Source organism: Anneissia japonica, unplaced genomic scaffold, assembly GCF_011630105.1.
Source record: "Anneissia japonica isolate Jap-2015-1 unplaced genomic scaffold, ASM1163010v1 scaffold288153_len396733_cov185, whole genome shotgun sequence".
NCBI classification, from domain to species: domain Eukaryota; kingdom Metazoa; phylum Echinodermata; class Crinoidea; order Comatulida; family Comatulidae; genus Anneissia; species Anneissia japonica.
In genome coordinates this window covers 174,415-189,555 of record NW_022705851.1, presented here as the reverse complement: position 1 = coordinate 189,555, position 15,141 = coordinate 174,415, and the positions used below count along the sequence as shown (strand labels likewise).

Sequence of the window (15,141 nt, the reverse complement as noted above, 5' to 3'; positions counted from 1 at the left end):
CCCCCCCCCCTATTTGAAAAATTTTAGATCCAACCCTGGTTTCCATGATGATGTGTGTGCACTTCAACTCCAAGCTACTGTAGGCAAATTGGAGTTATATCTAGCACAGTCAACACAGACTTTGATTAAATTTGAATTAGTAAAACATTATGCAACTTTTTTGCGAATGTCTCTGTCTTTTTCAGAGTCTTGTAAATAGAATTCAATTAAAACAACAGATCAGATTCTTCCAAACAAGTGTTGTAGCTTGCAAAAGCACAGCTGGTAAAGTAAAAGTGAGCAAAGGAGAGAAGCCAATAACATATGAACAAGCAAACCCGCCATATTATACTGGAGTAAGGAAGGGATGGAATACTCATCATACAGGTGGGAATTGTTAACAGCTACTAACCTACTTAGGCTATGTTCACACACACGGCGTAAGACTGGCGTGGCTTACGCCAGGCGTAAGCTAATCCACGGATTAAAATTCCAAAGTGTTCACACAAACGGCGTTCGTTACACTAGCAGTAATATTGGCCTATCTGGTGTGGAATAGTTTTCAGTTTTAAATAATGTACGTGTTAACAGTAGTAAAATTAACAGTGCATCATGAAAACTTTTAAATCTGTGAATTGTTCGAAGTGAACTTCGGCCTATATGATTATTGTATTTTAAATGAACAATTTTACTTTTGATTTTTCAGCTAGCATTGTTGATGTTGCATGTTTTAATCAGACAGTCTAAATGGTTAAAATATCTTACAAAACACAATCAATAAATCATATACATTATAACTAAGTAAAATGCAATAGAAAATGAACCCCTTTACCATTTTATTTATAGAGAGCACAGAAAAGAGACCAAAGTAGCTAATATATTGCAATCGTGATTGGTCAATCTCTTGAAATGAGGTCAAATCATTCAAGCATCACTGGCGTTAGCTAATCTGGGGTCTGCAGTTGGCGTTAATAACGCCAAGGACGTGGCGTAGTGAGTGGCTTTAACAACGCCACTGCCTAGTTCACACACAAAGGCGTACGCTACGCCAGGCTTAAGCCAGCCTTACGCCGTGTGTGAACATAGCCTAATTAAATTTGGCTGTAGCTATTGTTACACCAGTCTTAAGCTAATTCGATTTTGATTGGATGTTGATTAGATCATAGATTTGATTATTTAATAACATCTAACCAGAATTAGATTAAAAAGTGGTGTGAAGTAGTGTGTTTTTCAGGCCGTTTTTGCAAGATGAGATAAAAACGAAATGGAGAAAATTGAATTTTAAAAAAATAAATAAATAAATATTGAAATAAATACTGAGATGTCAATCAAAAGTAAAATCAAAGAAAAGTAAAATACTAAAAAATTGACATTAGAAAGAGTAAAGAATAAAAAGTGAAAGTGTTAATCTGAAATGATATGGTTTCATAAGTTTTTTTATAAATGTTCAGTAAAAAATATTGGAAAATTCAGATGTAACACTTCGCCCTCCAATTCGAGACCTTTGGGCCTGAAATTTGGGGTGGTCTCAGGGCTGGGTCTCCAATTAGAGGGTTAGCGTTGTGTTAGAAGATTGTTATTTGGTTCTTTTAAAAGGTGGTCTCAAATTAGAGGGGTCTCGCATTGGAGGGTGCACTGTATTAAATATGTTCTCAATAAATTTGAATTGGGAAATAATGTTGAACATACAGGAAAATTCCTAACAGTGAAGATTTTCATTACATGAATAAAAGGTATCTCCGAATACAGTACTACAGAATACGTAATGAATTTGAATTCCATTTTTTTCCTTTCTTCAGGAAACATAGATTTAGATCAGGATGGATCGGCAAACAGAATATTTGAGGATGTTTTTCTTCGGAAATTTATTTATGGAACGTTTCACGGTTGTTTAGCCACGGATATGATTATCAAGAGGCGGGCCAATATGATCATTCTTACTGCAGTTATGTTAAGAGTAATGGCCCCACAGAAGTTCTATTTCTTGGTTGGTTACACAGAAGAACTTTTATCTTTCTGGTTTAAATGCCCAGTAAAGATGGAGATACAGATTGTGAATGATAAGCCTATCTATAAGTGGATATAATAAAAACAATATTGAAATAATTTATCATTTAGGCATTTGTACTCGGGATACACTGGCCATTGCGCCCCTCACGTGTACTACATGTAGATGACTGTGTAAAGATTTTACAAACAAGCATACAGAGAGGAGAGAGTGCAGTAATAATTTCTTCTGATTATTCTGCATTGGTTGAAGTATATACAGTACTTTGTTTTCAATTGCTAATGGTAATTTCCACATAACACAAGGATCAGAAATATCTGCCAGTCTGTTAACGAAAAAAACCAGCTTCTTTTGTTTTTTTTTCATTTTTCATACAGTACACTACATTGTTTCTCCATGACATTTATCAGTGCTGTGTATCGTTCTATCTGAGAATGTATGACAAAATCTCTAATGACTGCAGAGACTGACTTTACAAATTGAAAAAAAAAAGATTTTATGCTTGCATATGAATATTCATGAGCAAATAAAGTAAATCAGGATTTCTTCTCATTGTCCTACTCCTGTCGTGAACTGAAGATTATCCTCGAGCTACAGTAGTTGTACATAAGCTGTAATAGTTTACTTTTCCTAGTTTTTCAATGCAGAGATGTTTTCCTTGATTTTAAAATGTTTTGGTAATATTGCTGACTGGTGGCCCCACCTCTCCCTTCCTCAATAAACACTGATCTTGAATTTTTTTTTTATTTTTTTTTTTAACAATTAAGACCCCATGTTCAATTTACAGGGTTTAGTCCCTTCTTCCTTCTTTTGGTACCTATGAATCCCATAACAGTTGAAATTTCTATTTGTATCCAATTGGTATTTTTGTATTGTTGTACCAGGGAGTTGTTATTTAGACTCCCTGGTTGTACATACTGTAAAAGGTATTACTGATTAAAACTCGCTTTTGGCAATCTAGCCATTGTACCTAAATGTATGTATTATTCAAAAGAATTACACTACAAATCATACAGAAATTGATTAAACTGAAATATTTAATTTAATATCATCTTACATAATTCTCGTTAATACTATGAAAACAAAACCAAATTCATTCTGTCAATAGCCCAAAGAAGGAAACACCAGAAAAGTAAAACAAGAACTAACAAGTTATAAAAAAAAAAGTTATTGTCATATATAAAGGTTATAATTGTTCTGTACAAATAGAATTACAGTATGTAGTGAGAATTATGCCCGAAGTGGTAATTGTACTGCTAAATATTTTTGGTTGTTCTTGGTTAAACTAATTTTCTAATTACAATTTTATACATGTAAAACACCAAAGCATGGAATAGACGTGTCTGAATTCCAGCAGACATGGAAAAAAGCATACCAGGCCCGTAACCAGGGGATTCTGAGGTTTTGCGGAACCCCTTCTTGAGGGAACCCACACCTCGCTAAGCATCAACAACAATAGGTTGCTTTTCCTTGTACTAGTAGCAGTAGCAGGCAAATGTACCCAGTTATGCTCCAGGGTCACTGTCCTGGGTGAAGAGAAGCAATGAGAAGAAATGCCTGACCTCGGGGGTTGGGAAACTACTGTATTGTCTACGTTGTGCCATACATTTCCAGCTAATGAAATTCATCTTTTATAAGTTACAATGCTGCAGGCTTAGGGCATAAACCCCATGGTTCTCTGGGTTAAAAAGGGAAACCTGATTATGGGCCTGAATACGCTAACACATTCTAATGCCCATATTTAGTCATTATGTGCCTATACATTGTCATTATGACCATATTTAGTCATTATGTGCCTATATATTGTCATCATGCCCATATTTAGTCATTATATGCCTATATATGGTCATCATGACCAGGCCAAAAAAATTGTTTGCCCTCCTCCACCATTCCTAACTGGCAGAAAAACAAAAAAACCTTAGCTTTTTTCTTTACAAATTAAAAAAAATGTGAGTGAATTTATTTTTTTCTTTTTTGCCAGATGCCCTACAAATTAGTCTAAAGTTGTTGTCTGATATAAGATATTGTCATTCTGGCCTTTCCACCTGCCCCTTTCTATCATTTTAAAAAAGGAAGGGCAAACAAGTAATGATTTTTTTAGGCCACATATTTAGGCATGTCATGTTAAAATTTGATAGTCTGGACAGGGCTGGCTATATGGTTGAGAAATCAAAAAGTGGATGCCAGATCAGCTGCCGCACACCAGAGCACCATAAACTAATAAAATTATACAATACACAATACTCATAGCTTTAAACAAATTTGCTAATTGCTGTCTTACTGTGCCACTTTCAGCACTGTGTTAAAATTAGTGTTTACATGGTATAGACAGTGCAATAAACTAGTTGATAAAGAATACAATGACTGTCTATATGTGGCAAAGACAAGCCAAAACAGTCACTCGTCGCAAAAATCAATTTTGAGTTATTACAGTGTTAGAGAGTAAAATAATAGCTATAACATGGTTAAAAAATCATTCAAATCGGACATTTCCTTATGAAGTTACAAGCGTTTAATCACACAGCTGTTTAAAGAACAATATTTGAGAAATAAGCCTTCAAAGTTTATGATTTCAGGCATTTCTCATGCAGAAACTATCTTTAAATCCTTAAAAATTGTTGTTTTAACATTGAAAATGGGGAAAATAACAGCATAGAATGATGTATAGATATATCAAGCTAGTTTAGTGCAATAAAATAGATTTTTAAAAATTTGACATTCCAGCATGTTTTGGCCATTTTCTCTGTAACAGGATTTGCGACGAGTGACTGGTTTGGCTTGTCTTTGTCACATATGCTGAATTTTGTTTTAGGCATTTGATAAAAATCAAATGTTGCTTTGTCTGCCATGTTCCAATACTGTACTTGATTTAAAAGTAGAGTATAAATAAAATAAACTATCTGATTAACGTAATAAAGATATACTTAACTGAATACAATCGCTGTAATTAACTAATGTTTTACACTTTACCATAGTTTATTTACAAACACATGCTTTTATGGTAAGAGCTGTAGAGGGCAGCAAATAGCACTACAAATCAATGCGAACTAAAATTACTGTGACAAATGTTTGTTGTAAATACTGTAACACAGAATCATCCTTCATGCATAGATGCGAACCAGTATTTATTTATCATCTTGCTAATTAACATATTGACTGCCACCTATTACAGTGCACTTCTACATGCTTCATAATTTTTGTATTTCTTATTAATATGCCCAGTCAGTTCAAAATGTACTCTTAGTTGTGGGGGAAGGGATTTTGCATATTAATAATAATAATTTTATTCCTTAGTCTTTAATATTACTGAACGTCCTACAAGATTTATTGTACAAGAAGACTTGGCATACATGAATCGCACCATACCACATGGCAGTCAATGTGTTAAAATAATCCTAATTTTCCTCCACAGTGCACTATTAATTTAAGCCTCTTGTACCTGTTTAAATAATCATTGAAATAATGGCCCCTAAACCACACACAGCATGTGATCTCTTGCTATATACTATCACAAATGTGTCTATATGCACTGAGCTGAAAATATATTAGCATCATTACATAAATTCAAGATGTTTTTATCATCAATAACAAATGTTCAATTTTACAAGGAATCTGGTCTATGAAAATTTTGTACGGTAATAAAAGAATACAATTTAAGACTCAATGGCATAAAATTCTACAACAAACCCTGTTTACCTTAGATGACACCCTAAAACAAGAGTGAAATCAATGCATACAGTAATCATGTATTCACCAATCGAATTGTAAATAGTCGTACAGTATATTAAAATTGATAGATTTTCATGTAGAATGCAAAAGTAAAATGTATGTTTTTCCATGAAGAACACTCCAAAATATGTGTGTTAATTTAAAACAATTGATCATTGCAAGTCAGAACACCCTGATCTACAGGATTTACATACATTCAGAAAATTATAATCTAACATTTAAATTTTAAAAATTAGAATCTATCAACCTTGTAAATTGTAGATTTTCTTGTACAGCATAAAGGTAATTCCTTCTTAGTTTTTAACATTCACTGTGTGTAAATGGTACGGTACCCTAGTACTAAAATGTTAACATTACTACTTAATACATTAAGACAATGAATTGCTTAATTTGGTGCAAATAAATAACTACAAAAGGTATGTTAACAATCAATTGTGTACAGTAAATTTAACCTGTTGCAGTTATAGCATTTAAATGCAGCATTTAATTTAGTTAACGGCCACTAATAGATCATATACAAACCTACTTGGGATATCATACCAAAATATTATGTTTATAAGTTTAATCTTTGCTGCAGTGTACAATTTGTTTAGAGCTTTTAACACAAAAATAGATTGGCTGCCCATATACATGCTAAGTTTCAACCAAGTTGTTTGCAGTTTATGCAGATAATTTGCCTTAAGATTATTAATTTCCTGAGAATACCTTTAAAAATACTTAATACAAATAAATTTAGTACCAGTTCTAGGTGTTCCTCCAATCATAGGAGTGGACAGCCCATGATGTTTATATTTAAAACAAGCATGATCAATCTAATCGATCACATAAACCATGGGACTAGTACAGTAGTTTAACTTATATATACTGTATATTTACAAGCTGACCAATCAGATTCTGTCATTTATATACAAAGTTTAATTATATTATGATCTTGGAGATGCTACCTTATTACCTTATTTATAATTTGTAATTCAACTTCAACACTGTACAAAGATATGCAAAATAAATAACAAAATTAGAATTAATTGTCAAAAATATTTGTTATATTACTCTTAAATTTACTGCCATTCTAATGGACTTTGTAACTTAGTATGTGGTTGTAACTTAGTATGTGGTTCTATGTATCTGTTAACATTGATTTTGCTACAGAAATGCGTAACAAAATAAGAATAAATTAATACAACTAAAATATTAACTTCCAAATGTTATAACTTTGAAAAATATAAAAACTTATATATTTGGTACAGTATTGTCCCATATTTTTCAATTATAAAACTTGTTAACATCAATAAAGTGATTGTACTGGGCTAAATTGGAAGACTTGGATTAGTCTTCTTTTGGTAGAATAAATCAAGAACTTTTTTGGTTGGATTCAGATGGCATAACATTACACACAATCTCTTTTGTAACCTCTTGAGTGCCTTTAGTACTACTACTGTTGTCAATTGGCAGTTCAAATGTTATTTCACAATTTGCCTCATGGGATATCCCATTTGATGGTAACAAACTGGCTGCAAGAACACCATTCTCACTCCCAATTACAGGGCTATCAGAACAAACTTTGGTTAAAGAATCGGTATTATTTTTCGAATCGCTACACGCTAAGTCCTCTGATGAGGCTATGACATCATCCGGTACTGGTGCTGCGGTGTTCTTTGAAGGGTCATGTGACGAACTTGAAGAAGTGTTTAAGGAAGAGTCCTGGTCAAAAGATTCCTCCTCGGAGTCACTGTCTGGATAAACCTCGGCTCCATGGAATATATAACGATTTGGTGGGAGAAACAAAAAGGTTGATGCTGATGACATAAAAAGGAAAAGTGACTTTAGTGAGAATTTTTTGAAATCGTCGATCACATCACAAACTAACACAATTGAAGTAGATTGTGTTAGTTCGTGAAATCACAGCAGCGCGTCAAAACAGGCGCAAATTGGTTGTCTGGCACTTTCGTATTCTTTAACACAAAAAAAGTCTGTAACAACAACTGCGCGTATTTTGACGCGCTTTTGTGATTTCACAAACTAAATCTAATTTGATTGTGTTAGTTCGTGATGTGAGTGACGAAATATGCTACTACTGTATGTCCACGGATAGGGTGGGAAAATAGGCATAATGATCCAAACTATGAATCTAGTACGACATGGTACTAATGAGAGTTTTGATGACCATCAGCCAAAGAGCATGTACATGTATTGGGAACAGGTTTTTTTTCTGGTATTTAGCAGCTTTGGTCTTTACTTAATTACAACAATTATAAAATAAAAGATTTTACATTTACTTTGGACGGCAGAAAGGTGACCTTTAATAGACACATTCCCCTAGTTTGGTCATGTGATGTAGAGTAATAGGAAACGCATGGCTTCTTCGGAGCGTTTCTGCTGTAAAGCACATATTTGATGTTGAATAATGTTGGTTGGAATACCAGTAACTACAGTATACCAAATTTATTGGAAATTGAAATTTAGAGTTTTACCATAATGGTTTGCTAATGCACCAAAAAGATACCAGCCCCAAACATTGAGATTTTTTAAGAAATGCTAGGCCTAGGCTCCTGCATATCTACAGCGTGTTTTGGTACAGTATGAGTGCACAAGAGTTTTCGATCCGCGACCTGCGATTCTGACACACTACAACTTTGAGGCTAAGGTTCCAAAGGATAGAATGCACATTGAACGCTAGAATAAGTAAATAAATACTATTTTGAACAATCATAGTGCCTTTCCGTGCCAGTAATTTTTCATGCTAATGGTAGGCAGTTGTTTTCGCAACCAAAGCATTACCCTATCCTATACTTCAACACTGATTGCACTGTAAATTCTCCATAGTAATGCCCACTATATGTCTTGTGACCGGATGTAAACAAACCTTGCGGAATGTGTCTATTGGAGTTAAAGGGAGACCTGCACTCTATTCTCTTATTTTTCCCTCTAGCAATGCCAACATACTATCCCATTCCCCTGATAAAGTGCATTAAATATAAAAGAAAAAAAATATTATCATGTTTTTTAGTTTAAATGCAGAACTTACGTTTAAGGTGTGTTGCAATGCTGTCTCTACTGTATCTCCTCTGTGTTTTCTTTTTTCTACCTACTCCTATCTTTACTTGACTTTCTGCAACTGACCCGCCTTTTTCATTGACATCAAGAGAACTACTGGATGATGCCTTGTCCATCACACATTCCTTGACTTGTGATTCTGCATTTGCTGCATCTTTTACCTCAGCAGATCTCTCAGGTGTGAGATCTGCCTCTTTGTTGGTGTATTCCTCCACTGTATGCTTATCGCCATTGACTTGATGTCCTACTTGAGTTGAGTTATCTTTTGTACTCTGGTCTTCCTCTCGACCCTGCATACTGATGTTTGTCTTGTCCTCTTGTGTGGCATCAGTGGCTGCTGGCAACTCTGTGACTGCCTTTGTGCCATCCTGCTTACTCTTCTGTTCAAGTGCAAACACATCATCTACTAGGCTTCCAGTCTGCTCAACTGTGGTCAGTGTGCCATCACCCTGAGTGGGTTCCTCACATTCTCCTTGACTATAAGGAGGTGTTGGCATCGTCTCAAACAGCATCTTTGCTGGCATTGGCATTTCTAATGATTCTTCTAGTTTCTCATTTGTGTGGCATATCTGGTTCCAGCCATCACCAAGACGACGACATAACTCATTCACAATAATGTCACTGTCGCCAAGCAATTCAATGTCAAAGGTCATATGAGGAAGAGGTTCTCGGTTGATCAGAATTTGAGGTATATCATGAGGAAGCATATCTGTCAGAATAAATTCAAAATAAAGATGGTTTTATATTAAATATCGTTTGTAAATATCGTATGCTATCCAATAAAAGGAATTTTCAAAGATATGATTTCAGAAAATATTTAGCATCATGTGTTATGGTAAGTTGGAGTCAAACTGTACTATGTCGGTTAAGGTTTTTTAATCAATTTCAAAATCATAGATAAAAATCCTGCATTGCTGATAGGGTGGAGTGTAGCGTGATGGTTAAGATGCTGACTTTCCAACCTCAGGGTCCTTGATCATGTAAAAAGCAACTAAATCTTTTTAAAGTAAAGATAGGAAGTTGACTTACTTGGTATGGTTGCAACTGGCCGGACTTTAAGTGATGAACCAATGACAATAAGTAGATCAGCTTCAGTTTTATCATCGTCTAAAGATTCATAAAATGAGTTTGGAAGACCTTCACCAAAGAACACAATATCTGGTTTCATAACAGCTAACTCATCGCTGTCTTGAGGGCAATTAGGGCACAAAGGAACCACCTAATATATACAAGATAAAAGAAAAAATTACAATAGATTATTTGTAACTGAGGGGGTTCATTTTCAAAAATCTATTTTTAACCACGATTAAGTAATTTTTTCCCATCAAAAGAGGAACATCCTAATATTGCCATTTTCACGCTGGAGCTGTGATTCTATGCAGTGAATTAAAAGTAAAAAATAATAGAAAAATGATGAGTACAGTAACATCTCCATCGAGAAATTTTCGTAATTCAGAGAGTTTGAATTTTCATAGCATCTCAGTGTGGTGAGGGTAGGCCTTGGCCATGCTACGAAGTGCAGAGCTAGGTAGGCCTAAGCCTTGCCATGGAAGCAAAATTTTGTCATGGAAAATTACTTGAATTTTACTGTTTTCTGCAACAAAATAATACTTTACAGAAGTCAAAATTACCTGTACATACTGTGAAGTAATCATTTGAAGTGTTTTCCTAATGAAAACATCACCAAATAATGGCCAAAACGAGTGTTATTATTCCCTTCATTAAAATTGCGAATCCATGCAAATAGTGCCCTCAATAAACAAAAAGTGAGATTTACTGACATACAGTATGCCTGAAAAAGCATGCACAGCACAAATGTAATATATCTCAGCTTGGCTGATCAACATTTTTTGCTTTAAACTTAGTTTTATGTTACTTTATTGGTTTTCATTTTGAGTTGATATACCATTTTATATTATTTTTGAAGACTTTTAAATACAATTTTAAGTGTTTTGTAGTTAAAAACGACGTTCATAATGACGTCATCATTGCAATTTGGGTTCGTGAAATCAAGAGTTCGTAATTGGGAGGTTCGTAATTGGGAGATGTTACTGTAAAAGTACATAAAGAAACACCATTTGATAGTTCAAGATTTGTAAAAAGCTTTACAGCATCTGATATTGTTAGCATCAATCAATCAATCAATCAATCTTTACCTGGTTGAATATATCTTCTCTGATGAAATCTGCATCAACTTTATGCTTGCATCTGGTACACGATGCACTTGCAAAGGAACCTGTAACAACAAACGACAATCTATAATAAATCTCAAACTAAAGCTATGTTTATACTACCAATAATAATTATTTCTATATTTACTTTTTACTGTATTATTACATTTACATTATCATCCTTGAAAAGAGACAGAGACAGTCAAGAATTTGAATCTCAAAATTTGTCTGTCTCTTTTCGGAGTGACTGTCTTTTTGTTTTACTAGGAATACTCCCCAGGGAGTGGAGTAGGTTGCACTTTGTGTTGGTTTGATTACGGACCCGGTGACCACGGGTAATAATAAAAACATCGCCAGCATCTTGTATCTCTTGGCAAAAGGCACGGTATAAATCTCTATATTTTTATTACTAACAATAATGCATTATTTTCTTTTATTTCTTTCAAACCCAACAGCAAGTAACTTGCTAATTACAGGATGGAATGAAGATCTATGAACTCCCTCTTTGTGAGACTAAAACCCTATCAAGACTAACACATTTTATTTGACAAAAACATGTGACATGCCTATATATGGTCATGATGACATCACATCATGACCATATATAGGCACATCATGACTATATATGGGTATACAACAGTTTTTTGTCAAAGAAAATTTGAAAGCCTGGAAAGAGCTTTAGGGAGTGGAGCTAAATTTTGTAATTCTCCTATTACAGGATTTGAACCAGGGCTTCGGAATCAAAGGCAAGGATCTTAACTTCAACCAACAAGCTACGGCTCCACTCCTGATAATAATAATTATTTTTACTAATAATATATATAAAAATTAAAAGGTTACTTTATTAAACCATGCCCACCTGCGCAGTGGTAAAATCCTACTTAACAAAGAAGACCAGTCGAATAAAAGACTGTTAAATACTCAACAAAAAAAAAATGGCTGCATAGTTACACGCTGCGTAATCAAGGTTGCTTCAGATTGTGGCAGTATGGGTTTTTCGTAAAAAAAATGTTTTCATCCAGTTTTTGAATTCTGTTAGCATACAATTTTTTTTGAACTTCATGTGGGTAAATATTATTATTTTTATTTTCTAAAATCCAATCAAAATTATATTAACGGAAATGACCAATCGGACACGTTTGTTTTGGTCACGTGGATAACTTACTGCTGATTAACGCACTCTGGTTTACCTTAATTTTCATCGTCAACGAAGTCTATTTTATGAACCAGTCAAATGAAAATAATACTCAACGAAAAATCGTATTCAACAAAAAGAACCAGTAGAATAAGCCCAATGTTATTACCATGGCATTGTATGACTTTACTGATACCCGCCACTTGCTCTAATGTGTCTATATTCTGTGTGTAGTTGCGTAGAAGTTTTCCTTGCTGCTCTAAAACTGAGATGAACTGATGGTTAACAGACGGTTCAAACTGACCAGGGTAGATCTCCTGAAAAAAGCAAAAATATGCATGGTAATAAGAAAGAATAGTTGTTTTCTTATATAAAGTGTTAATTGTTGAACACCTTGATTGTTAAACAAGCATTTCATTCTAAGCCACACCTTCACTCCAACGTGGAGCCCATAGATTCTCTTATACATTATCATTTTATCACTCCTACCTTTGCAAACTTGAAGAATGGCCTTGGATCCTTTCGGAAATAATGGATATCAAACATAGACTGTGGATCAGGGAGATCAGGAAAGTCTTGGCTCAGCCGTGCATAGATGCCATCCCTCGATCGGAAGTCCGGAATACCACAGGACACAGACACCTACAATCAAAGCACACGTACATCCAAAGATATGATCAATAAAGTCTGAGACATTGAACAGCTGATCATAATTGAACCGAGCATTTTATGAGGCTTGAAAAGAGGACAGTGCAATTTATACCATTAATGCTCTATAATTGAACACCACGAGGCATATGGAGTAGACAGCTGGGACCCTGGATGCTCTACAACCAAGTCTTTATGAGGCTTGAGGAATGGAAAGCAAATCATTTAGGAACCATGATGCTCCATAACAAAAGTCCACGAGGCTTAGGAAGTAGACAACTGATCATTTGTGACCCCTGATGCTCTCTAACCAAGTCTTTATGAGTTGGGGAGTGGAGAGCTGATTATTTGATGGTCTATAACTACGTTTGTGAAGCTTGGGTAGTGAGGAGTTTATTGTTTTGGACACTCGATGACCTCTGGCTACTGAAAAAAAAACATAGAAGTTTATAAAACTACATTTTCAAACAAAGTGTTTTTAGAATCATATTTATACCTAAATCGGTATCAAAATTTGGTTTTCAAATAGCTTCTACATTACCCCTGCTCCCGTAAGTACAAGAACTTTCGAGCAAGATAGCAACAGACTTATGACATCATCCATAGTATTGTAGTTGTCTAGTTTTAATCTTCGTTTCGGCTCACTCAGATATTCAAAATACTCAACGAGAAGCGCCCAAAGCTGGCATTCATCCATTCCTTCGGGAAAGACGGTGGCTGGGAAAACTTTGCAGAGGATGGTGCGAGGGTTTACTCCCATTATCATCTGTTGTTGAAGCCAACCCAACGGACCTGATTAAAATGATTTAAAAATTTGTTATTAAACGAGCAATATAAAAAAATTATTTAAAAAAAAGAGTCCTTGTGTACAGACCAATCAGAATAAATTACAAAGTTAAAAAATTGAAATGACTTAATTAAATAAAAATTATAAATATATGGTATGTTAAAGTAACATACTTGTAATCCGAAAATACAGTATTAATTTGCTTTCACACTTGTTTGCTTGCTTCCTTGTTGGACTTTTCATCTATTATTGAATGTTCAAGCGCATACATTCCATGTACATTTAAATGTAACTCGCTTTTATATTTAAAAAAAAATTTTCCTTCTTTTTAATTCTTTTTAGTGTTGGTTTGACATCAGTCTTGTCCCTGTAATGATTTTGTTCATGTGATTGTTTTTCAATGTTACGGCGTCACCTTTTTTGTAATTTATCTTAATTATATTGACTTTTTTGTATAAGTTTATGTTTTTTGCTTAAATAATATTTATGTATATTGACTTAATATTAAATAACTGTTTGAACATAAATTATATTTGTAAATGAAATCTTCAATTTCAGCATTTGTCTGCTATGAATTTTTTATTTTATTTTGGTAAATTTTATATTATTGAACAAAGATACCAAGATATGTTTATTTTTATACACAAGTAAACCTATTAATATTGCTGCTGATGAAGTTTATGGTATAATAATGGTCACCCTTTGCTGGCTGTGGTGTCCAGTTTCCCAGGTTTAAGTCCAAGTCTTCATCACTATCATCTGATTCTTCAATATTCTCATTGGTTGGTTGGTTGGTGTTTAATGTAGAAGATGATGGCTCATTGTCCATAGGTAGTGCATTATTCACATCTACAAGTTGATGTAAATAAATGCTCATTATTTTATTATTCATTATCATAATTATATAAAATTTAAAAAATATCAATAATGATAATAATACTGCCTAAGATAGCTAGAAGCACATCCGTGTATGGGTGCTTGTCAAAATCCCGAATAGGAAAGTGTTACCATATCGGGAAAAAAATTTAGGGTCACAGGGGCCTTTTCCTGGACTCTCTGATTGGGTTGGGATTATAAAAAAAACACTCGAACAATGTTCTCCAATAATTTCCAATTCAGAATGCTATGTTACGTTACGGTTAATAAAATAGTATTAAACTTATTTTATTTTATGCAAAAAAGGAAACACCGCTCTTTAAAATGAACTGCATTGGCCTAGGCCTACCTTGGGTTGCTACTGAGCTAAGCTCATCAAGGCCTCCGAGGCTGCTGCTGCTGCACCGTGCTTCCTCCCCGGGACCTGCTGAACCTTGGAGATTTGGCCTGGCCCTGACATCGTCAACACTTGACGTGCAATATTCAGGTAAGTGATTTGACGATGGCTGTGAATTAGCATTCTCTTGATGAGGGTTAGAAACAGATGCATTAAAATAGGACGAAGATGATGAAATATGCTCGTCTTGTTCAAGCCGAGGACGCTTTGTTTGCACCGCAGAAATCTCTGGTTGAGAGTCAGCCATTTTTGTTGACAGTGATTTCCGAGAAATTAAACCCCTAAAATTATGGTAATAATGCATTTTATTTGATACATAATAATTTCTAATTAAATAACTGTATATTTATAAATATA

At 34.4% G+C, this 15,141-nt stretch overlaps 2 protein-coding genes across 2 annotated transcripts in view; one reads left to right on the top strand and one right to left on the bottom strand.

Moving 5' to 3' along the window:
* LOC117105920 (28S ribosomal protein S24-A, mitochondrial-like) overlaps window positions 1-2,947 on the top strand; it is a 3,949-nt gene extending 1,002 nt beyond the window's left edge. Inside the window, exons 2-3 of the mRNA XM_033247221.1 lie at window positions 186-366; window positions 1,779-2,947. Of these exons, the coding sequence (XP_033103112.1) occupies window positions 186-366; window positions 1,779-2,065 (468 nt within the window). The 3' untranslated portion in view covers window positions 2,066-2,947. The remainder of the gene's footprint in view (window positions 1-185; window positions 367-1,778) is intronic.
* Window positions 2,948-4,939: 1,992 nt separating this feature from the next.
* Window positions 4,940-15,070, bottom strand: LOC117105934 (NAD-dependent protein deacetylase sirtuin-1-like). Its single transcript, XM_033247239.1, has 9 exons — window positions 14,737-15,070; window positions 14,211-14,360; window positions 13,266-13,516; window positions 12,566-12,718; window positions 12,246-12,393; window positions 10,927-11,006; window positions 9,800-9,989; window positions 8,742-9,479; window positions 4,940-7,512 (listed from the first exon to the last, which is right to left on the bottom strand). Exons 1-9 carry the CDS (start codon window positions 15,029-15,031, stop codon window positions 7,067-7,069), a joined length of 2,451 nt encoding a protein of 816 aa, XP_033103130.1. The 5' UTR covers window positions 15,032-15,070; the 3' UTR covers window positions 4,940-7,066.
* Between the last annotated feature and the right edge of the window lie 71 nt (window positions 15,071-15,141).